General features: G+C 34.9%; 1 protein-coding gene and 1 long non-coding RNA gene across 2 annotated transcripts; one reads left to right on the top strand and one right to left on the bottom strand.

Annotated features, from left to right (window-relative positions):
* Positions 1-414: 414 nt before the first annotated feature.
* Positions 415-5,502, bottom strand: LOC108210468 (uncharacterized). The gene is made up of 4 exons (XM_017381764.2): positions 4,722-5,502; positions 3,391-3,615; positions 2,180-2,560; positions 415-1,397 (listed from the first exon to the last, which is right to left on the bottom strand). Exons 1-4 carry the CDS (start codon positions 5,271-5,273, stop codon positions 924-926), a joined length of 1,632 nt encoding a protein of 543 aa, XP_017237253.1. The 5' UTR covers positions 5,274-5,502; the 3' UTR covers positions 415-923.
* Positions 5,503-22,366: 16,864 nt separating this feature from the next.
* Positions 22,367-22,826, top strand: LOC135151627 (uncharacterized). Its single transcript, XR_010290352.1, has 3 exons — positions 22,367-22,408; positions 22,469-22,617; positions 22,699-22,826. It is a non-coding gene; the product is annotated as an uncharacterized LOC135151627 (long non-coding RNA).
* Positions 22,827-27,374: the final 4,548 nt, after the last annotated feature.

The raw sequence follows: 27,374 nt of genomic DNA on the forward strand, positions 1-27,374 counted from the left end.
AGAGGAGGAGAAAAACAAAAAAGATTAGAGGATGAATTTGAATTTGAATTTTTCAAATAGATGATAAGAATTGATTTGATTTTGAAAAAAAAATCATGCTTTACATATTAGTTAAGACAATTAAAAACGAAAGCTGGAATGATTGCTTAATTTATGGGATTGTGTGGTATACTTGACATAAATAATTTATGTGATGATAATTTAAAGTACTCAATGAGCTGGTTTTTATGACTTGGCATTTCTAGAATAGGAAGCAGAAATCAAGGCTGAAAATATGAGATTACATATTTAAAGTAACCATTGAGGTGGATTTTATGTGGCATTTACGTGACTTTTAACGAATTACGTGGACTTTGTGACTGGGCATCATTCAGGAATTATTAGATAAATAGATAATACACGTGGAAAATAAGATAAAGAAAAATAAGGATCATAAAACATTGCTCTAACTCATGCTCCATACAAAAGTTTAAAAACATCGATGATCAAACAAGACAACCTCAATCAATTCAACATTCACCAACTTGACTACAAAACTCCTCAACTGCAGCCTCACAGATTACTGCCAGTGCTTCAACAACAATAATATGGAAGTTTCCTCAAGACCCCCAAGGCAAAATACTTTGTCTCGTGGCAGGATACAGCTTATAAGGATCTCTCTTTCTATCGCACATTACTTGATCAACCGTCGACCAACTAAAGGATATAATAATGAACATGTTTCTACAAAAAAAGGGCAACACCAAACACCAGAGCATATTATATTTTACTTTGAAAAGGACTATAACATACTGTAGTTTATCAAGCAAAAGCAAAGTAACAACTCTGTTTTTCGCCAATCATGTTGCCTCAACCCAACTTGGTCATATTCCCAAAACCTTTTAATACAAGGATATCTTCTTGCTTCGCAAATGTATCATCGTTTAACCTTCAAAATTTAGAAAAAGATTTAATTTCTGTAATAGAAGTTCACGGCTTCCATAACAAGGCTTTGAGGATATGATCCAGTCCTTGTCATGAAGTCCGGACTTGGTACTATCAAGCATCTCTTTGTGAAAGGCCGAGACAATACGGTATATTGATGTCCTTAGAATGTCTGCCATTACATATGCCTTCGAGTACAGTGGACTGCCTTTCCTCTTTCCCACTGTGCTCACTGCTGGGTCTCTCTTTCCATTGCTAAGAGTTGCCCATTTGATACCAGCGGGACCTGTTAAATACTGTGCAGAATGTACACTGGTCTTCTTTCCCATGCATAGTTCAACAGCTAATAAGCAAGATAATAAAGTTGATACAACAGCAGCATTGCTCTCAGTAAGCTGAGCTACACCAAAACGATCCTCTTTGCGTGAATGTACAGTCAACGAAGCTGTAATTCCAGCGCTCCATGCACATAGCTGCGCAGTATATACAGTTAGGATCTGAAACTAAGCGAAAAATCTAATGGCTAATTGAATCAACTCCAGTGTTATTAAAACCGAGGCGCAAAACTCCCTAGAGCCTAGGCGTAAAGTGAAAAAGCGAGGCGCACGCTTCTTCGAAGCTAGGCACACAATTTCACAATGTGTTTTAATAATACTCCTATTATTTAGGATATATATAAATGTACATTGGTTTATAACATAATTTATACTCCCTCCGTCCCTCTCATTTCCTTACCGTTTTTTTCCACTACTTGTCACGCATTTGAAAGCTCCTATAAAGTATAGTTTCATAACTTTTTTTTAAAGTTATTTTTTGGTATAAAAATTTAAACATTATACTTTTATTCAGAAGATTTTTTTAAAATAATTTATGAAACTATATTTTTGTAGGAACTTTAAAATGCGTGCCTCCGTCCCCAACGTAAAGAACCTAGGGGACAGAGGGAGTACTTCATAATATATTAAAAACCACATTTTAAGGGCAGAAATAACTTTATTTATACTTTATAATAAAGGTTTGATACTATCTGTTCACAAATCCCAAGTTCTACATAGATGTAATTTATATCATGAATCGCCTGAACAGCATTGCTTAAGAGAAAAAGTTGAGGATCTCTTCTATTACCTACAGAGTTTGGAGCACAAAGATGCTTAAACATGTACAAATTCAAGCTTCGGAATAAGAGATTGATAGTGAAAATGAGATAGAGACTGAAAGAGTACTATCAAATAAGTTTTAGAGAATACGTATATACCTGGATATTATAAAATGCTTGTTCTAGTCTTGACTCTGCCACCCTTTCAGTCGGTGATTTTAATTGACTAGACACTTTGAAAGCATCAGCAGAATCAGTCTCAACACATTCACCCAACTCCACGGCCAGTTGTTCAAGAGGCTTAAGGCAAACAGCTATAACTCTTTTGTAGGTTTCACCACTTTCTTCAAAAAAGGCAGCACGGCGCCACGTATTAGCATTACCCTCACAAACCATATAAAGGTCAAGGTAAGCCAGGTATTTCAGAAGAGTCTTTGCATGGCTTTCCTCCAGAGCTGCAAGAAGAGGTTCACTAGGATTTGTTTCAGCTGCAGCTGAACCTTTTGGGGGTGCAAACGAGTATCTCTTCGTGTGCAGAACCTAAATAGCCGTTAACAAAATTTATGTCTTTGACATTTAATCAAAACAGATATGTATTTCAGCTTACTTTAGAATCAAAACCGTGACTACAGGAAAGACTTTGACATTACTCAACGTATCAAGTTATAAAAAGAAAATAACTGGTATATACTCTAATGTCAATGAGAGTATCTTTACTATATCTCTAATCTCTATAGTTGCAAATATATGCAGATCCAAAGTTCTAGTGTCCAGTAAGCCACAATTCCACCAAGATAAATACTATACTAATCTTTATATATCTAATATACTAAGCCTAACAAAAGAGCCTAATTGCTCAGTTATTGTGTTACTCTATACTGTCTTCACATTTTTCCAATAATATTTATTCTTTTATTATCTTCCCCAAAAATTTATTACCTTCGAGATGAACTAGAAATGTCACATACAAATTAATGTATATAAAATTATTTATTTTCTGGAAGTCCTAAGTAGAATTATTTTGATAAATATAACCACAAAATTCCTGACCTTCTCTACAAATGAAAACTAAAAGGTACTATGGCTTCTGATATATTCGCCATATGCCAATTTAAAATTTTGAGTTTTATTTGCTAATTATGTTTGAACACCTGAATTTAACAAAACTACAACGGCGAATATTAAAATCATAATGGGAGAACAATAAAAAACATTCACAGGAAGTCTTTGGTAGAAAAAATTTGCAAACATTTTCAAAGAAGGGTACTAGGGACCACAGATATCTAAAGTACAAAACAACAAAAAAGAAGAAGTAGAATGTAAGGTAAGGAATTGTTTCAATCATCCCCGCAAGTGCTTAAAGAACAAACCTGATGTAGATGAAGACATAGTTCCCAACAAATAAGAACTAGAAAGATTCCGATAAAAAGGAGGATCTGCTCATTTATGAATTTTCCCAATGTGACCATACTTTTGAACTCATTAGGTAAAAAGAATGCAAGAAAAGTTGAAATGAGGTATCCAGTGCATGAAAGCTTCAAAGCTCGTCTAAGAGAAGAAGGTATTCCCATCTTGAAGCTGAAGAATAATGGGCGCTGTTAATGAAAACATGAATCAGCAACCATAATCAAAATAAGGAAGATACATGACAGTATGCCTTCTATGTCTGTGTTCATTTTTCTTTTTCAAACAATAAGTTTCTCTAAGCAGACAGTTTCTTCCCCTCCTATCTTTCCAAAATGTGATAAGTTGTATTCAAGTACACAAAACTTCTCAATGCTTCCCCTTAGTCAAAAGAAGCCAGAGAATTATGTCACAGATACAATTCCAATTTCAACTCATTAACTCATTAACATTTTTCAAACATGAGTTGCAAATAAACAGACAGTAAAATTAATAATTTAAACACCATTTATTAACGTATTGATCTGTCTGTTACATTTCAATTCATGATCTGATCAACTATTTTCTCATAAACAGGTCAAATAATCACTATCAACAATAATGAGGCAACAAAGAACACCAAAAAAAAAACTTTAAATCAAGATGGTATAAAAAATGAACACAAAAGTTATTTCTGGCCTGCAACAAATTTTAATGAAAATAAACTTTCAAGACCATGGCTGCAACGAATTCCATTGTTTTGAAACCATACATTTTCATGAAACCAATCATTTACAATAATGAGGGATAATATTAGAGCTAAAAAGCAGGAATCTACTAGAAGTGGCAAACTTATGGAATCTGGATACTTATTATCTCATGACCAAAGAAAGATTCTTCTGTAGTTTGAATTCACTTCTACACTTATGCAAGTAATTAAGGAAATATTTATTCTATAGTTGAACTCTTTAAGTAGTGTAGTTGATCAACTGTCGACTTAGTATTCAAATGTCATTTGGCATACAATCTTCTAAAGACAGGCAACCAAATTGCAACTACTTGACTCTCACCCTGCCGGTTTCTATACTAAATCAAAAGGATTCAATAACTCTAACTAGCTTCAACAAAACAAAAACAGACAATTTAAACAATGAATCATAGTATTAATAAACTATTTCAGCCCTGAACATTTCCACTCTGATCAACACATTTTTTGTCAAATATTATACAGTAGCTTAACTTATAAGCTACATTCAAATTCAACCAAAACATACCACAACAACAAACACATTAAATCCAACAAAAACAAGCTACTCACCTGAACAATCGGAAACTCGATAATCCACCTCTTCCTAAAAACAAACACCAACCCGTAAACCAATCCAACAACAAACCCCTTAAACCCAACTTCCCTAAACCCCCCACCAAACTCCATACAGCTCCAACAAACACTCCCCACCGCCACGGCACCCGAAACCCCACAAAAAAACACAAACCCCACGAACCCTAAAGAAGCCCCAACTCTCCTCCTCCCCTCACTCCCAACAGGCCCAGCACCAGACAAGAACAGCAATCGAAAAACCCCGAAAAGCATCTCGACAGGCGAAGCGAAAGAAAGGGGTTGATGAGGGGAGCAAATGAGGTGGAGGGCCGTCGAGAAGAGGAGATTAGAGAGGAGAAAAGTGAGGAGAAGGAAGAGAGAGAGGAGAGAGGGAGTGAGTTTAGGGGCAGGAGTGAAAAATGAGAAAAGGGTGAGTTTGGAGAGAGAGTAGAGTGAGAGAGATGTGATTGTTTGCCAGATTAAGAAGCCCAAGAAGCGATGTTTCAGAAAGCCTTGCTCTCCGATGATGTAGTTTGATAGTGTTGACATTCTCACTGTGTGTTTGTGTGTGAAATTCGGGGATTTGTAACGGGGGTTTAAGGTTTTGAGGAGTATTTGATGTATAGAGTTTAGAGATGGTTGTAATAATTTTGAGATTGAGGCGCAGGGTTTTTGTGAAAGACAAGGAACCAGTTGAAGTTGAAGCCTCTCCGAAGCAGCTTCAGAGTTTTATTGTAGCCAGAGCATCTGCTAGGGTGCTCCTGAAAATTTATACTATACTATAATAAATCAACATAGGTATAATTTGTAGTCCCATTTTTTGTTCACGTTTTTTGGTTTCGTCAGTTTTTTTTGGTCAGTTTTTTTTTCGTTCCTGGAGCGTTACTTAAAAACGTTTCCTAATAGAATTCTATCTCCTAATGGACATACCAAAGCAAATACCACAGAACATACACTTCAACCACCGCCTCTGTCTTCCTCTCCATCTCGGCGAGCTCCATTTTAGATCTAGGTTTGTAACACTTATTGTTATTATACTGTTATTTTGTGTATCTTCTTCTCGTGTTTCTGCACAAACTCGAAGACCTAAAAATGTACAAGTTGCTCTTAAGGCCAAATGGTCTGGCACTCCTTTGCTTTTGGAAACTGGGTACTTTTTTAATCTCCTTTTTATGCATTATGCATTCATTCTTGTTTTTTTTGTTGCTTGATTACATAAGCTATTTTAGGTGTTTATTCTTGATTTTCTTGATTATTGTAATCTAATTTGGAGTTGATTTTCTCCGTTTTGGTTATCGATTATGAGTACCTTGAATAAAAAAGAACTAACTTTTAAGTATTTTGGCTTCGGATAATTAAAATGTAGCTGAGAGGGGGGGGGGGAGTATTTATTTGATTGCTTAGAGAAAATAGTAAACAGTGCCAAACCACTGTTAATCATTTAGCATCAATTTTTGAATTTACTCTCACTCTTCGTTCAACATCTTCTAGATTAGTTGTTTATCAGCACTTGGCTGAGGAATCTCTTGCCTCTTTCCCGCTAGATGATCATGTTAGCTACAACTCTCCCGATGGACATAAGAAGCAAACCAAAAAGGTAGATACTTTGCTCTCAGGTGTGAACCTGAGAAGTCCAGGTGGAAAATGTTGTTGGGTGGACACTGGTGGGGCAGTGTTTTTTGTTGTGGTGGAGTTACCTCAATGGCTTCGTAAACCTAGCAACTCGTGAGTTCTGCTCTAGAAATTATCTAGGCAGTGAGAATTGTAAAATCTGTGCAAATGATTAAATAACTTTGATCATGTACATTTTGATTCAAATTTTGGGGGTCCAGTTGCCATTTTATATGGAGATCTCGGGACTCATTGCTTTAGGGAATTCCATGTGACTTTGGTGGAAGCAGTCAAAGAGGTTTGATACTCAATTATTCAATATTTTATAAGTGATCTTACTTATTAAAGAGCCTCAATTCTTGTTGCTCTTTTATCTTTATAATTCAGAAAGAACAATAATATAAAAGTGAATACAATCAAACGTAGCAGTTGCTTTTATATGTTATATTCTTTCATTATACAAATCTAAATAGATAATATAAATTTATGTTGATTTGCAAAAAGAGCAATATTTATAGGCAGTATCTTTTAGTAGACTGGTGTAAGGTAAGTGTAAGGTCAGATGTTTCTCAGCAAGTTTTTTGGTTCTTAAATTTTGTACTAGCTCATGTTGAAGTTCATCACCAAGGCTATACTGATTACTGACAGTGTAGTATATTCTTGTCCTTTGAAAGCTTTTGGAATGCATCACTATATTTAAATATCTTATAACACCTGGATTTTGCGTTGGCTCTCTCTGGTAGTTCCCTTTTTTGAAGATTTTTTGTATTCATGACTGAATGGAATAATCCTTCACTATCTGGACATTCATTGGATTTAGTTTGGATTATTGGGAGGACCTCTTGATTTTTAAGTTTCAAAATTTTTTACCCGCTCTCCTTGAAGAAATGTTCCTTATGTACTCCACTAAAAGGTGTTGAAAAAAGAAGTGCATTTATTCAGACTTTTCTTATATTGAGATACATACTTTTTGGGATTTTTCCCTACTAAGTGTGTCAATGCCGAGTCATCTATATATGTGTGCTTTGATGTTGCATAATCACCACAATATTGTTAGTATTGGTGTCCTAGAGACAATACTATTGTGTTCTATCGTTGACATTTAAGGATTATGTTATATTGATTATTGAATAAATATTTATTGTGTCTTTATTTACTGCGTAATAAATTGAAAGCATAATAAATGTCCTTGGAATATTATATGTAATTCTATATCTCTAAGTACGTGACTTAGAAATGAGATTATGAGAATAATATCATATTCCTAAATGTCCCTAGTCGAGTATTATTGTTAAGGGACAATAATGATGCATTAAGACTAGTATGTTTGTTGACTGATGATCACATCTCATTGATCATAGGTATAGTGATGCTAAAGTCAAGAACATAAGTGCATGTATCGACACATGGCACTGGAATGACCCACCGTGAGATTTTACATGTTAATAAGTGTCATTGGAAATTCTCACTGTGATAATGATGTAATGATCCTCTGACTTGATATCATTATATTTCTATATGAGAATTAATATACTTTGGTTGCACTAAAAGTTACCTTTGACCGGGTGATGATGAAATGTACATTGGGTATATTATGAATCGTATGAGAAATATGAATGATCTAGAAAGGATTTAACCCTCCTATTTTAGGAGTGATATTATTGGCCTCTTGATTGAGTGAGACTATAAAATGCATGGCCGTGCTCAAATATTGATTTGTTTAATAGTCTACTCATTGATCAAGGAAATTCGGATTAGACGATGAAGAGGATGACACAATACATGCCTTGAGTCTGATCTATAATATAAGGTTAAAGGGATTATATTACATTGTACATTATTCACAAAAGGTTTAATTGAATCACCAATTATTATTATTATTTGGGTAGCAATGATGTATTACTAGATGCCGCTTATTGTTTATAATTTTATTATTGGATATTAAAATTATTGCCAACGTAATAATAACCTAAAGGGTCACACACATTGAACGTTTAAAGGAGTTTTAATTTAAATTCTGAATTTAAATTAAATGATTAATTCGAAATAAATTATTTAATTGAGCCAGTCTTAATTAAGTCATTAGAATTTCGAATTTAATATTAAAACCAAAATCGGATTAGGTTTGGAGAAGCCCAAATCCGATTAGGGTTTGGCCCATCTATCTCTCTTCCCTATAAATACATAATGATGTATTGTTTTAGGGTTAAGTGTCATAAGATCGTTTTATTAAAACCCTAGCAGCTCCAGATCCAGTGTTTTTTGATGTGGTGGAGTTACCTCAATGGCTTCGTAAACCTAGCAACTCGTGAGTTCTGCTCTAGAAATTATCTAGGCAGTGAGAATTGTAAAATCTGTGCAAATGATTAAATAACTTTGATCATGTACATTTTGATTCAAATTTTGGGGGTCCAGTTGCCATTTTATATGGAGATCTCGGGACTCATTGCTTTAGGGAATTCCATGTGACTTTGGTGGAAGCAGTCAAAGAGGTTTGATACTCAATTATTCAATATTTTATAAGTGATCTTACTTATTAAAGAGCCTCAATTCTTGTTGCTCTTTTATCTTTATAATTCAGAAAGAACAATAATATAAAAGTGAATACAATCAAACGTAGCAGTTGCTTTTATATGTTATATTCTTTCATTATACAAATCTAAATAGATAATATAAATTTATGTTGATTTGCAAAAAGAGCAATATTTATAGGCAGTATCTTTTAGTAGACTGGTGTAAGGTAAGTGTAAGGTCAGATGTTTCTCAGCAAGTTTTTTGGTTCTTAAATTTTGTACTAGCTCATGTTGAAGTTCATCACCAAGGCTATACTGATTACTGACAGTGTAGTATATTCTTGTCCTTTGAAAGCTTTTGGAATGCATCACTATATTTAAATATCTTATAACACCTGGATTTTGCGTTGGCTCTCTCTCGTAGTTCCCTTTTTTGAAGATTTTTTGTATTCATGACAGAATGGAATAATCCTTCACTATCTGGACATTCATTGGATTTAGTTTGGATTATTGGGAGGACCTCTTGATTTTTAAGTTTCAAAATTTTTTACCCGCTCTCCTTGAAGAAATGTTCCTTATGTACTCCACTAAAAGGTGTTGAAAAAAGAAGTGCATTTATTCAGACTTTTCTTATATTGAGATACATACTTTTTGGGATTTTTCCCTACTAAGTGTGTCAATGCCGAGTCATCTATATATGTGTTCTTTGATGTTGCATAATCACCACAATATTGTTAGTATTGGTGTCCTAGAGACAATACTATTGTGTTCTATCGTTGACATTTAAGGATTATGTTATATTGATTATTGAATAAATATTTATTGTGTCTTTATTTACTGCGTAATAAATTGAAAGCATAATAAATGTCCTTGGAATATTATATGTAATTCTATATCTCTAAGTACGTGACTTAGAAATGAGATTATGAGAATAATATCATATTCCTAAATGTCCCTAGTCGAGTATTATTGTTAAGGGACAATAATGATGCATTAAGACTAGTATGTTTGTTGACTGATGATCACATCTCATTGATCATAGGTATAGTGATGCTAAAGTCAAGAACATAAGTGCATGTATCGACACATGGCACTGGAATGACCCACCGTGAGATTTTACATGTTAATAAGTGTCATTGGAAATTCTCACTGTGATAATGATGTAATGATCCTCTGACTTGATATCATTATATTTCTATATGAGAATTAATATACTTTGGTTGCACTAAAAGTTACCTTTGACCGGGTGATGATGAAATGTACATTGGGTATATTATGAATCGTATGAGAAATATGAATGATCTAGAAAGGATTTAACCCTCCTATTTTAGGAGTGATATTATTGGCCTCTTGATTGAGTGAGACTATAAAATGCATGTCCGTGCTCAAATATTGATTTGTTTAATAGTCTACTCATTGATCAAGGAAATTCGGATTAGACGATGAAGAGGATGACACAATACATGCCTTGAGTCTGATCTATAATATAAGGTTAAAGGGATTATATTACATTGTACATTATTCACAAAAGGTTTAATTGAATCACCAATTATTATTATTACTTGGGTAGCAATGATGTATTACCAGATGCCGCTCATTGTTTATAATTTTATTATTGGATATTAAAATTATTGCCAACGTAATAATAACCTAAAGGGTCACACACTTTGAACGTTTAAAGGAGTTTTAATTTAAATTCTGAATTTAAATTAAATGATTAATTCGAAATAAATTATTTAATTGAGCCGGTCTTAATTAAGTCATTAGAATTTCGAATTTAATATTAAAACCAAAATCGGATTAGGTTTGGAGAAGCCCAAATCCGATTAGGGTTTGGCCCATCTATCTCTCTTCCCTATAAATACATAATGATGTATTGTTTTAGGGTTAAGTGTCATAAGATCGTTTTATTAAAACCCTAGCAGCTCCAGATCAAGAGAGGCTAGAGAGAGAGAGAGAGAGGCTGCATTCGGCTAGTACCGGCTCCGGTGATCTTTGGCGATCAGACGTTCGTGTGGACTGCTTAGAGACGCGATCCTTAGACCGAGGGCTGCGTGGTGATTGCTCGTTCCGGACCTCCATCTTTCGCTAACGTAAAGCTTCAACAAGGTATTATTTCGTATCTCCATGATCAGCCGTACTTTATAGATGGATCCTCGGGTTAGCGTTTCAGAAAATTTTGTTTTACGTCGATTATCCGCTGCGTTTGTTGCCCCGAAATCCCAACAAATATGTCAGCTTAATAGGCTGTTTTCTTCTTCATCTTGCTAAGAATATGGTGAAGTTATGTTAAAGGTTTTATTCTTTAAAAGTGGTAAATATAAACTCTTTTATTACTTGCATGCAGGGGAAAGTTAAATATGTTCTGAGACCTGTACTGCTTTCTGGTTGTGAATCAAAAAGTGGCCATTGTGGTTCCATTGGAATAAGTGATCCATTGAATTTGGATACATGGAATACAAGGCCATGGATGACAGTATAATAAAAGAAGGTTTGCTTTTTAACCATCTAATCGTCCTGCTCCTATGCTTATGTTCACCTATGTCATCAGAATTTCTATGAGAAACGACAATTGTATTTTAAGTGGTTTAAGCTGTAAAGTAGTGGCATCAAAGCTGGGAGCTGTATTCCAATCAAATGCGGTTGTTGTGGTTATTGAACCAGAGCCAGTAGGCGCAGTCACTGAAGTCGAACCGAAAGGTGAAGTATTTACCTAGCACATATTTTCCTTTTAATTTCTTTCGATGAAAATGAACCTTAAAAGTTTGAGCACGAACACAGAGATGCAGCAATCATCTGAGAAGAGGCAAAGGGGCTGCCGCCCCCGGACCCCCGCTTTGTATGGTTATGTGTTCTTGTTTGTTTACTTGAGCATGGTGCTGGTTATGGCCTTAAGGACCCCTAGTTTAATGTTTTTGGTTTTGGTTGTATAAATACGACTTGCATGTCGTGATATTTATTCTTGTAATTTTAATCTCGAATGTAACTCGAGTTTTCTCATGTAAGTACATTAGAATAGGTTATATTCAATTATTCATTGTAATGTACTTGAAGATTGAAGGATGATCCACAAGGAGGGGCAATCAAGGAGCATGAAGACTTGTAATAGTTATACATCTTCACCATAGATTGACCTAGATTCTTTCATTAGCTTGAAAGAATCATATAGGATAAAGGCCATAACCATGCACGTTTACATACTGCACTTTACATATATGATGCATGAGATGATGATATGTATGCGTAGTTATAGAGATGCATGCTTAATTAGATTAAGATGTATGTATTCGATACGACACCCATGCCATGCTTGTTTAAACAAGATAAAATCTGTAACGACTCAAGATTTTAAAAAGGAATACAACGATCATGAGATTCTCGTGTTTATGAAACACAGAATTAATTATGGATTTTCGATATTCAATGAGAGGAAGATTCCGTCGGATTTGGGGTTTTTAAGTATAGCCGTTGTGCCAACACCTCAGGTCGGGTTTTCAACCAATCAAAGAGTATTGATTTGAAATATTTGATTCAAGGAAAAATTGAGGATCTCTTTATGACAGGATCATGGTCGTTTTAATAAAATCCCTAATTAAAATATTAAGTTAATCAGATGCCTTCCAATGATTAATACTCGTCAAGATCTAGATTGAAAGAAGTAGGTTTGCCAAAGCAAAGTGCTTTAATCAATCATGGGAAGACGTGATAAGTAAATGTACTTAGTTATTGAATTATTGGGTCTAACTTAACTAAACCATCACAATAGGATTGTGGGTTTAGAGGCATGGAGTTTGGTGAGATTTATTACATAAATATGTGCAAAGGGTTGCTCCGCCAAACTATCCAAGAGTTATATTTGATATAATTGACAAATGTTGTCTACCTAAATAGTCATGTTTTGAGAGTATTAGCCCACGCTAACTTAAAACATGGATGAAATATGGATCTTGGCTCACTAGAAAGATTTGCAGAAATGCTTTCCGAATTAATAGTTAGGGCTATTGATTTGAACAAAATAGTGGGAGATATATATTTTGAATATATATTTATAATCACTTGAACATAATTTAATAAACATATGTAGACTAATTTATCTTATGCATTTGAAATATTGTAGATATCCAATGGCAAATAATTCAAACAACTTCTCTGTACGATCAGTCCTTGAGAAGGACAAGCTGACAGGAACCAACTTCCTTGACTGGCAAAGGAATTTGAGGATTGTCCTCAAACAAGAGCGCAAGCTCTATGTCATAGATATTCCTCGCCCTACACCTCTCGCTGAAGGATCAACCCGTGCTCAGCATACTGCTTATCAGAAGCATATCGATGATGACACGGATGTTCAATGTCTCATGTTAGCGACCATGAGTGTTGAACTTCAGAAACAACATGAGAATATGGATTCTTATGATATGATTGAGCACCTTAAGCTTATGTTTGAGGGCCAGGCTCGTCAGGAGAGGTTTGATACTTTCAAATCTTTGAATGCTTGTAAGCAGGGTGAACGTGATCCGGTAGGACCGCATGTTCTGAAGATGATAGGGTATATTGATTATCTTGAAAAATTGGGTGCCCCGATTGGTCCTGAGCACCAAATTGATCTGATCTTGCAATCTCTAAACAATAACTATTCTCAGTTTGTAATGAATTACAATATGAATGAGATAAACAAGAACCCCGCCGAATTGTTGGCAATGTTGAAAACTACTGAAACCAACATTTAGAAGGCGTCCCCTACTCCCATATTGATGGTGAATAAGGGGAAGGCCAAAGGAAAGGGTAAATGGAAAGGCAAGAAGAAGATGGGATCTAATTCTAATGCCAATCCGAAACCTGGTCCAACTAAGGCCTTGAAGCCGAAAGGTGGTGTTCAGAAGGAGGGTGATTGTCACTATTGCAAGAAACCAGGTCATTGGAAGATGAACTGTCATGCTTATTTGGAGGATCTGAAGAAGAAGAAGGCTGCTGCCGCTTCTGATTCAGGTATTTATGTTATAGAAGTCAATTTGTCTACTTCAACATCTTGGGTATTAGATACTGGATGTGGTTCTCACATTTGTATAAATGTGCAGGAGCTACAGGGAAGTAGGTGTGGCGCCCTCCAAACCCGGGTCAGAAGTTTGGGGTCCACACCATAACATAAACCTGTAATTAATATAATATATGCAGTGACCCTTAATTGTCCATGGATCGCAACAGGTTAAAGTATAAAACAAGCCACAACATAACTTTAATTATTACAAACCCAAATCCCAAAATATAAACTTAATTCTTACAAGCTTACACCTCATTTGTGTCTTGTTATTCAAACTAGTACATATATATAAAGCCAATTGCTGCTGATAGCTCTCTCCATCTCTTAGCCTGGAATCCTGGCCTTACCACTAGCCTGAGGGTCATCGTTACCAACTTTCTCTGCCTTCACTGGAAAGAACATAAAGTATCGCAAGAGTGAGCTAACAAGCTCAGCAAGTATAACAATATCCATTTAAAATATTAATCAAAAGCTGAAGGGAACCAGTGTCTAATGGAATCAATTTCAATATCAAGATTTGTTTTTAGAGTATCAATTAGAATTGGATATTAAATTTATTTTTAAAAAATCAAAGGTTAGGCTGCTGATCAGTCAGACACTAACCCCGAGCAGGTCCCACCATGCTCGTTTACTGGATCCAAGGCACACATTGGCCTAAAGCGACCACTCATCTGGTCTGACCACTCATTTGGTCCAAGTTTAGAAAACTATCCAATTCTATCACAATCAAGATAATCAACAATATTATTCAATAAAATAGAAACATCAACATCATAAATAAATTTTGAAGCAGAAACAGACTACTATTCAAAGTGTCTCAGATGGATCTCAAAGAAGGACTAAGAAATATCTTCATGGTTTAGCAAAGAATCAGACATTGCCTTATAGGATGGCAAGGCATATCAAAGTTTAGTGTTTTTATGAAGAAGGTTTCTAGGTTCACAAAAAGAATTCAAGTATAAATAAATGCTTTTAAGATCAAGAAACTGGAGTTTATGGAAAGTCTCAATCAACTGTAAGGTATATATCATAACAAACGTTATTTGGGGTTGATTAACTGGTTAAGGTCTGAAAGATGGGTGATTGATAACTGGTTGAGGTATCGAGGGTATGTTTTAGATATGAAATTAGGTTCTTATAGTAATCATTTAGAAGTTTTAAAAATTGAAGGTTTACAATTGAAATAGGTTTCGTAGCAGGTATCAAAGAATCAGGTCAAAGGCTCAAGAATTAATAAAATAAGTAATCCATAATATAATTCAAGAAATCTGGTTGAAGGTTCAAGAATCAATAGGATAAATAATCCATGCTATAATTCAATAGGTCACCGGGCTTAATCAGAAAGCTCACTAAATAATTACAACAGATACAGTATATAATTGAAGGAAAGTATCAAGGAACTTGCCTTATATAGCTGATCTCAAGTTTCAATTACACTTGCTCGCTATACTACTCTATCGCCACTTGCTTTTCCTTTCTACACCTCATTTGTTCTGCTAATCACAACAATCATCTATCAATATATAATCTCATACTATTATTATCATCACACCTTCGTAACGAGTTCCTAACTACCCTTCGTTTCATTTAAATCCGACTTACGGATTAAAAGATATGTCAAAAACAATCATATAAGGTTCGCATAGGCATGTAACACACCCATCAGATATCATATAACACATATCAAATAAGATATTCAATAAAATTTATTTTTCAAAGAAGGTTTGAAGTCAAAAGGAGTTTTCTGGCATTTGATATGGATTTTGAAACATTTTTCGGAATTAAAACGGGTCAAAGAATCATTTTATAAATAATTAATCAATTTTGGATACTCGAAATCAAATCCGAAATCATTTGAAATCAATTAACGAGCTTCAAACATATTTTAGAATAATATTTCAAAGCTCGAAACTATTTTTCGGAATTTTAAAATCATTTAAAATAATTAAATCTAATTAATAAATCAATTAAAATTAATTAATAATTAATTAAAACAATTAATCAATTAATATTTAAATTAATTGACCAATTATAATAATTAATTATTAATTAAAAATAATTAATAAATTAAATCAGATTTATTTTTTGAATTAATAAATAATTAAAAACTATTTTTGAAATAAAAAAAATAATTTGAAAATGATTTTTGAAAATAAATTGAAAAGGTTTATTTTGTAAAGTTTTAAAACTTTTGTCGCAGGGTGCCAGCTGCAACAATTCAAAACTTCAGGGGTCAAAATGACAGAATTGGAACTTGGGTGGCTAGACTTCACCACCTCCAAAAGTTCAGGGGGCAAACTGCAAGTTTTGCAGCCGCCGCCCTGGCTTCGCCGGAGGTGGCGATTCCGGCCACCAACGGCTTCCATAAAGTGCAGATATAGAGTACTCAACCTCCACAACTCATCCATGCAATCAGATTCATCAGAAAAGGCCGGAATCGGCCGGAAAAAGACCGAACAAACTCGCCGCCGACGAGTTGTTCTTCAGAACACGGCGACCGATTCCGAGGTCGTCCGTCAATTCCAATCACATGGTTGAGTTCCTCTCCTCACGACCAATCCACCCATATAAACCAATTAAGCATACAATTAACAATTAAGAAACGCCCAAACTTCAATTAGAATCATTCAAAGCTACGAAGAACCCTAGTTCTTGAACACAGAAAAATCAAACCCACTTTTAACTATGTTATTGAACTCCAAACCACGCATATGATATACCAAAATGATCACAATTCAGTCCTCTACAACATACAATCAAGAAATCACATAAACAACTCCAAAATCAAAAAGTCCTAATTTAATCTTAATTATTTCGAATTAAAAACCTTAAATCTCTCCTCACCTGCGAATCTCTTGATGTTTTTAATAACAAAATCAGCTTCTACTCCTCAAAACCTTCGATTTGGATACTTGAACACTGAAATCTGAGTCCGATAACGCTTCCAAATCTTCGTTTGAATCTCAAGAACACGAAGAACACTCTCTCGATAAACCCGTGTTTAACTGAGATTATGATTTCCCCAAATGAAATAAAGTGCGGTTAAGGCTATTTATAGTTATGAAAATTAATACCCCTTTGGATCACATATGACACGAAAATACAATGTTTAATAGCTTTATATTAATAAAACAGGTTCAATCGGTACCGGTTTTCGAGATAACTATCAAAACGGGGCTTTTTAATTAGTCATTAGTATGCGGGTCCCATTGCAATTATTATAAGATAAGGATGAATATAATAATCAAAATATCTAGTTTCACGTTTATCGAGACAACCAGATAATTATCGATAATTTAAAATACCGAAAAACTCCGCCGGACCGGCTCCGGAACAAACCGTACTCCGGATCGAAAAAGTCAAAACATGAAAAGTGTCCGGAATATTCAAATTAGGCTAAAGGTGAATTTTGTTGAAATTTTCGGGAAGTAAAATCTCGGTACCGTTACAGGTTGACAGTTTTCGTAAAATCAAAATAATTAATAATTAAATATAATATACGTAATTAAATCCATAAATCAAATATAAAATCATACGACAATGCATAAATCGATATGAAAATATCTAAATAAACTATATTTTGTATTGAGCATATAAAAATTGGTATTCCTCAAATTTAATCAGAAATACATAACTAAATTAATAGAACAGGAACTAATTAATTCACAGAAATTCACATAATATTCATATAATATTCATTAATCATTCAAATAATTACACGGATAATCCCAGATGTTACAGTAGGACGTTGGCAAAGGGAGAAGTCGACCTACGAGTTGGCAATGGAGCAAAAGTTGCTGCTATAGCTGTAGGGACTTATCATTTATCGTTGCCCACTGGGCTTATTTTAGAACTTGAGAATTGTTTTTACGTGCCTGCAATTTGCAGAAACATTATTTCAGTTTCTTGTTTGGACAAGAAAGGTTTTGCTTTTTCAATTCAGAACAATAGTTGTTCCTTTTCTTTGAATGATGTTACCTATGGGGTTGCACGTTTATTTAACGGTTTATATGTTCTTGACTTGGATACTCCCATCTATAATGTGAATAATAAACGTCTTAAAACTGATGACTCAAATAAAACATACCTCTGGCACTGTCGTTTAGGCCATATAAATGAGAAGCGCATTTCCAAGTTACATAAGGATGGATACTTGGATAAGTTTGATTTTGAATCATACGAAGCATGCGAACCATGTCTCATTGGAAAAATGACTAAAGCACCTTTCACAGGACAAGGTGAGAGGGCCACTGAGAGATTGGAACTAATACATAGTGATGTATGTGGTCCAATGCGAACTATGGCAAGAGGTGGCTTTTACTACTTCATAACATTTACTGATGATTTCAGTAGATATGGATATGTGTATCTTATGAAGAATAAATCCGATTCTTTTGAAAAGTTCAAAGAGTACAAAGCTGAAGTAGAAAAGCAAACTACCAAAAGTATTAAGACTCTACGATCAGATCGTGGAGGTGAATACTTAAGCCAAGAATTTAAGAATTTCTTAAAAGAGTGTGGTATTGTATCACAACTTACTCCTCCTGGAACACCACAATGGAATGGAGTTTCCGAGAGGAGAAATCGTACCTTGTTGGACATGGTGCGATCAATGATGAGTCATGCAGATCTTCCAATTAGTTTTTGGGGCTATGCCCTAGAGACGGCTGCCTATACACTTAACCGAGTTCCTACTAAAACGATCCAGAACACTCCATATGAGATATGGACTGAGAAACGTCATAGCATGTCATTTATGAAAATTTGGGGATGTGAGGCGTTTGTGAAACGTCAAAATTCTGACAAGCTAGGACCTAAGTCTGATAAATGTAATTTTGTGGGATACCCAATTGAAACAAGAGGTTATTCATTCTATAATCCTTCTGAGAACAAAGTGTTTGTTGCTCGAACCGCTGTGTTCCTTGAAAGAGAGACGCTTTCTAAGAAAAACAGTGGGAGGATAATAGATCTCGATGAAGTTCGAGAACCACATGATAACATTGAACCAGAGCAGGAACCTGAGCAGGATGTACATCAAAATATTGAGAGTAATCCTGTTCCGGAAACACAGGTTGTTCGTAGATCTAGTAGGGTTCGCCATGAGCCAGAGAGATATTATGGTTTTCTCTTGACTCAAACTGGTGATGTGATGCTTATGGATAATGATGAGCCTCTAACCTACAAAGATGCTAAGAACACTGCAGATTCCAAGAGATGGCTTGATGCCATGAAATCTGAGATGGATTCCATGTATGAAAACCAAGTATGGACTTTGGTTGATTTACCCGAGGGAGTTAAACCTATTGAGTGTAAATGGGTTTTCAAAAAGAAAACCGACATGGATGGAAATGTTCAGACCTATAAGGCACGACTAGTTGCAAAAGGTTTCAGACAGATTCATGGTATTGACTATGATGAAACCTTCTCACCAGTTGCTATGGTCAAATCCATCAGGATTTTGCTTGTAATAGCTGCTTACTATGACTATGAAATCTGGCAGATGGATGTCAAAACTGCCTTCTTGAATGGAAGCCTAGAAGAGGATGTGTATATGACACAACCTGAAGGTTTTGTCGATCCGAGATTTCTCAAAATGGTTTGTAAGTTGCGACGATCTATATACGGATTGAAGCAAGCCTCAAGGAGATGGAATATTCGTTTTGATGAAACAGTCAAAGAGTTTGGCTTCATTCAAAATGAAGATGAGCCTTGTGTTTACAAGAAAGTGAGTGGGAGCCATGTGGCATTCCTAGTGCTATATGTGGATGACATATTACTAATGGGGAATGACATACCTTCTTTACAGGCTGTTAAGACTTGGTTGAGCAAAAATTTCTCGATCAAAGACTTGGGCGATGCGACCTATATATTAGGGATCAGGATCTATAGAGATAGACCAAGAAGACTAATCGGCCTAAGTCAGAGTACATACATTGATAAGGTATTGCATCGATTTGGGATGCAAGAGGCAAAAAGGGGATATGTCCCAATGTCTCACGGGATATTGATCTCGAAAGAAAACAGTCCGAAATCATTGGATGATAAGGACTGTATGAGCAAAGTTCCATATGCTTCGGCAATTGGTTCCATAATGTATGCAATGATATGTACTCGTCCTGATGTCTCGTATGCCTTGAGCATGACGAGTAGATACCAGTCTAATCCAGGTGAAGGTCACTGGACGGCAGTCAAGAATATTCTTAAGTACCTAAAGAGGACTAAAGATCAATTCTTGGTATATGGAGGAGAAGAGAAACTAGTTGTAAAAGGTTACACAGATGCTAGTTTCCAAACAGACAAAGATGATTCGATCTCTCAGTCTGGCTTTGTATTTTGTCTAAATGGAGGTGCTGTTAGTTGGAAAAGTTCAAAGCAAGAGACGGTTGCCGATTCTACAATGGAGGCTGAGTATATAGCTGCTTGTGAAGCAGCCAAGGAAGCTGTTTAGATCAGGAAATTTCTTACAGGACTTGATGTGGTTCCTTCAGTATCAGATCCGATAGATTTGTATTGTGACAATAATGGAGCCATTTCACAGGCTAAGGAACCCCGATCTCATTCCCGCACCAAGCATATACTCAGACGATACCACCTACTCCGAGAGATTAACACTCGAGGGGATATACATATATGTAAAGTGCATACAGATGATAACATTGCAGATCCACTGACCAAGGCTTTGTCGCAGCAGAAGCACGAAGGTCATACTAGTTCCATGGGTATTAGATACATCAGAGATTGGCTCTAGTACAAGTGAGATATTGTTAGTATTGGTGTCCTAGAGACAATACTATTGTGTTCTATCGTTGACATTTATGGATTATGTTATATTGATTATTGAATAAATATTTATTGTGTCTTTATTTACTGCGTAATAAATTGAAAGCATAATAAATATCCTTGGAATATTATATGTAATTCTATATCTCTAAGTACGTGACTTAGAAATGAGATTATGAGAATAATATCATATTCCTAAATGTCCCTAGTCGAGTATTATTGTTAAGGGACAATAATGATGCATTAAGACTAGTATGTTTGTTGACTGATGATCACATCTCATTGATCATAGGTATAGTAATGCTAAAGTCAAGAACATAAGTGCATGTATCGACACATGGCACTGGAATGACCCACCGTGAGATTTTACATGTTAATAAGTGTCATTGGAAATTCTCACTGTGATAATGATGTAATGATCCTCTGACTTGATATCATTATATTTCTATATGAGAATTAATATACTTTGGTTGCACTAAAAGTTACCTTTGACCGGGTGATGATGAAATGTACATTGGGTATATTATGAATCGTATGAGAAATATGAATGATCTAGAAAGGATTTAACCCTCCTATTTTAGGAGTGATATTATTGGCCTCTTGATTGAGTGAGACTATAAAATGCATGGCCGTGCTCAAATATTGATTTGTTTAATAGTCTACTCATTGATCAAGGAAATTCGGATTAGACGATGAAGAGGATGACACAATACATGCCTTGAGTCTGATCTATAATATAAGGTTAAAGGGATTATATTACATTGTACATTATTCACAAAAGGTTTAATTGAATCACCAATTATTATTATTACTTGGGTAGCAATGATGTATTACTAGATGCCGCTCATTGTTTATAATTTTATTATTGGATATTAAAATTATTGCCAACGTAATAATAACCTAAAGGGTCACACACTTTGAACGTTTAAAGGAGTTTTAATTTAAATTCTGAATTTAAATTAAATGATTAATTCGAAATAAATTATTTAATTGAGCCGGTCTTAATTAAGTCATTAGAATTTCGAATTTAATATTAAAACCAAAATCGGATTAGGTTTGGAGAAGCCCAAATCCGATTAGGGTTTGGCCCATCTATCTCTCTTCCCTATAAATACATAATGATGTATTGTTTTAGGGTTAAGTGTCATAAGATCGTTTTATTAAAACCCTAGCAGCTCCAGATCAAGAGAGGCTAGAGAGAGAGAGAGAGAGGCTGCATTCGGCTAGTACCGGCTCCGGTGATCTTTGGCGATCAGACGTTCGTGTGGACTGCTTAGAGACGCGATCCTTAGACCGAGGGCTGCGTGGTGATTGCTCGTTCCGGACCTCCATCTTTCGCTAACGTAAAGCTTCAACAAGGTATTATTTCGTATCTCCATGATCAGCCGTACTTTATAGATGGATCCTCGGGTTAGGGTTTCAGAAAATTTTGATTTTACGTCGATTATCCGCTGCGTTTGTTGCCCCGAAATCCCAACAAATATGTCAGCTTAATAGGCTGTTTTCTTCTTCATCTTGCTAAGAATATGGTGAAGTTATGTTAAAGGTTTTATTCTTTAAAAGTGGTAAATATAAACTCTTTTATTACTTGCATGCAGGGAAAAGTTAAATATGTTCTGAGACCTGTACTGCTTTCTGGTTGTGAATCAAAAAGTGGCCATTGTGGTTCCATTGGAATAAGTGATCCATTGAATTTGGATACATGGAATACAAGGCCATGGATGACAGTATAATAAAAGAAGGTTTGCTTTTTAACCATCTAATCGTCCTGCTCCTATGCTTATGTTCACCTATGTCATCAGAATTTCTATGAGAAACGACAATTGTATTTTAAGTGGTTTAAGCTGTAAAGTAGTGGCATCAAAGCTGGGAGCTGTATTCCAATCAAATGCGGTTGTTGTGGTTATTGAACCAGAGCCAGTAGGCGCAGTCACTGAAGTCGAACCGAAAGGTGAAGTATTTACCTAGCACATATTTTCCTTTTAATTTCTTTCGATGAAAATGAACCTTAAAAGTTTGAGCACGAGCACAGAGATGCAGCAATCATCTGAGAAGAGGCAAAGGTAGTTCGGCGAGAGATTGGTAGCTTGACATACAATACAAATACAAAGAAGCGAAGAAATAATTAAAAGAGGTAAACTAAATTACCTTACTCATATTCACACTTAGGATTTTCTTAGACCTAAAATTAGCTTGGTTTTTTGAGTTTTAATTGTTATCAAGATACACTTAAGAGCTGCTCAAATAATTATTGTTGCAATGTACAATCGATTCTGGTAAACAAAGTACTGTTGATTCAGATATTTAAACTTCTAATGCTTCTGTATTACACCTTTACATCTAACATGGTATAATCTACATTTATCTATCTATTTTTAAGTGTTTAGTTGGTTCCCTCCATTAGCCTGCAGTTCTACACCGTTTAGCTATGAGCCAGAGAAGCCAAAGCAGAAGAAAAATATGAAACCTGAAGTATCACCCTATGCTTCAGAAGATAAAATGAGTAGATTTAATGGCCAGAAAAACCTGAAAGAGCCAGCCAAATTTGAAATGAAAAATACACATCCTCACGACGATCTTAATGCCCTGCTAAAGGTGTGAGCTGCAGCAGAATCATATCCTCTAGAGAGATTTATGATAATCTAGATTTTATATAATTTCACTGCAGAGAATATTAACCAGTGCAGGGGCTGTGCAGCTATCTAAAAATGGGCTCAGGTTATTATTAAGTATACATGAACAACCATGTATTAAAAATATCAGCACATACACTACTTTTTCATGCTTTCACTATCTAAAAATGGGCTCAGGTTCGTCGTCTGTGGATGAGGATTCGGAGGTTACTATGTACCAGAATGTGAAGAGGAACAGTACATACCAGGTGGTTGCACTCAGGGTTCTCGATAAGGAGACACCTGAAGGTATCATCTGGGTACATATATATATATATATATATATATATATATATGAATATGAGTTCTCTATGTTCTAAATAACTAGCTTTCTTTGTTATCTAATTTAATTGCTTATAAGGATTCATTTCATCAAAGTTGTGTCAGAAATAGGTAGGCAGAATGGTAATTCGTCCAATAGTGTTGTTCCGGGGAAATTAACATACTTGAGTGAGCTTAGTTTGAATTTCAGGAGTTCAATTAGTTCTGGTGCGTTTGGATACTCTGGTTATGTTAGGTTAATATTCTACTTATAACAATGAGCCCCCTTGGATGCCTGCACACAAGAGAAATCTTTGCCAGAAACACTCCAAAATTCAACATGTTTTTGGTAATAGCAGAGAAACTTTGTAATTATACCTGCTCCATTTGTTTTGTCTTGGAATGTATTTGCTTTAAAAGTTCAAGCAATTTTGCTTCATAAAGGCCCTGAACTGACCCAACCTCTTTCTTGGTTTGATGGAGCATTTCCTCTAGATATTTATTCTCTAGACCAAATTCATTTGCTTTAGTAAGTGTTTTTGTAGCTATCTTATCATTCACATCTAAAGTGGATGAGATTTTCAAATAAATCCCTCTAAGTTCCTTTTGTAACCTTTTTATTGTATTTACATTCTGCTGTTGTGCTTTTCTCAGGTTTTCCTCTGGTTTTATGGCACATTCTCTTTCTAGTGTTTTATGTAGTATGACAATTTCAATACTTGGGTAATATCACTATCCTTAAAATTCAGCATTCACATCAGATAATCAGGATTAGCATTGACACTTTTAATAAGCTTTGTGTTGTTGCCTTCTGCCTCTTAAAACCCATGTGCTCTTTGCGCCTGACATCGTGAATGACTAAACATTTTATGCAATTGTAGATGCTCTATGAGAAAATTTGCTATATGGTATGGTCATATGTTCAAATTTAGGCAGCAGTATATTTCGACTGAATTGTAGTTTGTTCTAATGATAAGAAATTAGTGAAAGTTTGTTTAAGAAGATTAATGTGCAAGTAAATTGCGTTCTTTCTATTTTAATTTATAATTTAATCAAAGTATAAGGCAGATGTCATATTCACAAAGAACCCTCGTGAAGGTGCATTTGAGTCGTGTAAAAAGGAAAACTTCATGTAAATTGCAAAGGGAGTAAAATTATTTATCTTGAACTCATCCAGACTTATCAAGAAATATACTTGGGGGATTTTTGTTTTATTAATGTGTAGAGTATCTTGCAGACTTTAACTAGTGGTACCCTGTTTTAGCAAGTGAACAAGGTTGTTTTATTCCTTTGAATGCCTCCAGATCCAATATATACATATCTACCAGTTTAATGTATTAATCTTTGTTGCCTTCGTATATATCATTCCAGTCCTGAAGCATGCACAGCAATTCTCTGGAAGACTGCCAAAGTATCTCTGAAGGTTGTAGAAACTTTATTTTTAACTTTGAGATCTTGGCTTGCTGGTTTAATTTGCGGAAGATTTTTTTTTTACTTCCTTTATTTGCAGGCGGCTGAGAAGCTTAAAATAACTGCTACTGAACTGACTAAGCTGCGAATTTCAGATGGCATTATCCCTGTATTGTTCTACTTAAAATGATATTCTATCTAGCAATTTATTATCTTCCCCTCCCTCATTAACACACACATACACATAGGCAGAACCCCCATGTGCAGTACTGAATTTAACTATCAGATGTCCATATAATGTTTTTTCTATCCCCTCTAAGAAAAATCATAATATATTTCATGTTTCAACTATATCTTATAAAAATCTATTATCTTACAGAAACTGAGATGCAGAGGGGAGCTGGAAGTGTGAGAAATGCAACAATATCAATTATCCTTTTAGGACAAAGTGCAATAGACAGAATTGTGGGGCTGATAAGCCGTCCGACACCAAGAAGTCCCCTTCAGAACCTGTAGATGATAATGATCAGGTCTGTTTGATGATGTATTTGAAAACAGCTCAAGTGCGCAAGTATTATGTAAAGTATTATCTCTTGCCAAATCTGTTCACTGTTTATTTTCGGGTTTTTTTCCTATTTAAACTCAAGTATGATCTTGCTAAGATTTTCTTTCTTTTCAGTTATATGGTTCTAGATTCATTAATTGATTTAAAGTTGTCTACTGTTCCAGTGATTACTAGGCATGTCTTCTCAGTTTGTTCTGGTGAGTCCAGGGTTTCATCATGTTACTGTAGGACTTTGTACTTTGGCAGCTTATCTAATGTAGTAGGTGCTAAAAATGCATTTCTCGAATGCCACCAGTGTCAAAAACAACTCTATGTGTCGTCCAAAACAATTTGAAATGTGTCGTCCAAAACAAATCTTCCATTTTGCTAATAAGGTATATGTTTGTATGGAATTGTGTTTTTTGTATTGACCATGATTGTATGATTCTTCTGTAAAATTCAATGCTTTTAAAGGATTTTGAATGGGACGGTTATTGTTGGTGTTGCATTATGAATTTAACTATAAACAATTTTTTGGTCCTTTATTAGACCTTTGAATATTTCTGTAAGCGAGTGTGCTGTGGGAAAGCTCTATTTTCATAAGAAATAATTTTTTTTTAGTTAAATGTGTACTTTCTAATTTAAAATTTAGACTTGCACTTTTTTTCAATTGGGTAGGGACTAAGAGTTGAGTGGAGGACTAACCTCCCATTTTTCCTGCCAAACTTCGGAGGATCAGACACTACACAAGATGAAGCTCAAAAAATTTTAAAGGATGAAGACGGCAGAGAAAAGAGAACTCAAAGAGGGTGCCCTGCAGAAATCGAAAGGTCTCATTATTTATTAATCATTACTGAAATTACTACTTCGGCTACATATTTGTGAAGGCTAGAAATGAGAGGTACTGACTTCAAGTTCTTCAGGCAAAGGTACCAATTCTCTCCGTGAATGCAGAAACACATATTTATATATTTTTCTGTAACTAGATTATCTAATCGCTCTCTTCTATTATATAGGCTAATCAAGCTTCAGCCTGAAGAAAGGTACTATTACACTCGCCTTTTCTTTTCTCCCCCCCCCCTTTTTTTAATCATAATATGTGTATATGTCGTTTTGTGTTATATCGATTCTTTGCATCAATTTGATTTTTCAGAAAATTGGTTTTGTAATTCGTGTTTTTCGAAGTTTATAGCTCAGTTGAGTGACATATGTTAATTTTTAGTTCACAGCTAATTCGGTTTGGGATCCGTTAATGTTTTTTGTTTCCAATTCATTTTTATAATTTAACCACTAAATAGGGGCCAAGAAATGTTAAATATTTGGCATCTTCTTTTCGTTTGTGTTTACCTTTACTATGAAAGTTTGTGTTTACCTTTACTATAAAACATTTTATATGATGATCTTATCTTAGCATGCGAAATGATTTCGACAGGCTTACTGTTGGAGATATATGGCGAATTTGACACTTCTTTAATTAATTGCGCATACAGAGGATTTATGGAAATCATATTACAGAACAATGACATTGTTCAGAGCTATCACTTGGATGATTATGCCTTTGTTGGCACGCCTGAAGTTCTTGAGAGATTCGTTTCGTTAGAGCAAGAGTTTGCTCAGATTAAAACTCTGCTGTATTAAATGGATCCACAAAGGTATCTTCTTATTATTGTTGCATATAAACATTACTACATATGTAATATTGTAAAAAAACTGAAAGCTTACAAAATTTTGCCTATGTTTTTTTATATGATTCAGTGTAGTGGTAGTTCATATGGAGCTGATAATGCTATGCAAGATGAAAATTCTAGGTAAGATCATCTT

This window comes from Daucus carota, chromosome 3, assembly GCF_001625215.2.
Source record: "Daucus carota subsp. sativus chromosome 3, DH1 v3.0, whole genome shotgun sequence".
Lineage (NCBI taxonomy): Eukaryota > Viridiplantae > Streptophyta > Magnoliopsida > Apiales > Apiaceae > Daucus > Daucus carota.

Coding starts and splice junctions, on each gene's coding strand:
- LOC108210468 (XM_017381764.2), bottom strand. CDS start 5,273: ATGTCAACACTATCAAACTACATCATCGGAGAGCAAGGCTTTCTGAAA. Junction 3,616..4,721: donor TCGAGTTTCCGATTGTTCAG/GTGAGTAGCTTG, acceptor TTTCATTAACAG/CGCCCATTATTCTTCAGCTT. Junction 1,398..2,179: donor AAGCATTTTATAATATCCAG/GTATATACGTAT, acceptor TATACTGCGCAG/CTATGTGCATGGAGCGCTGG.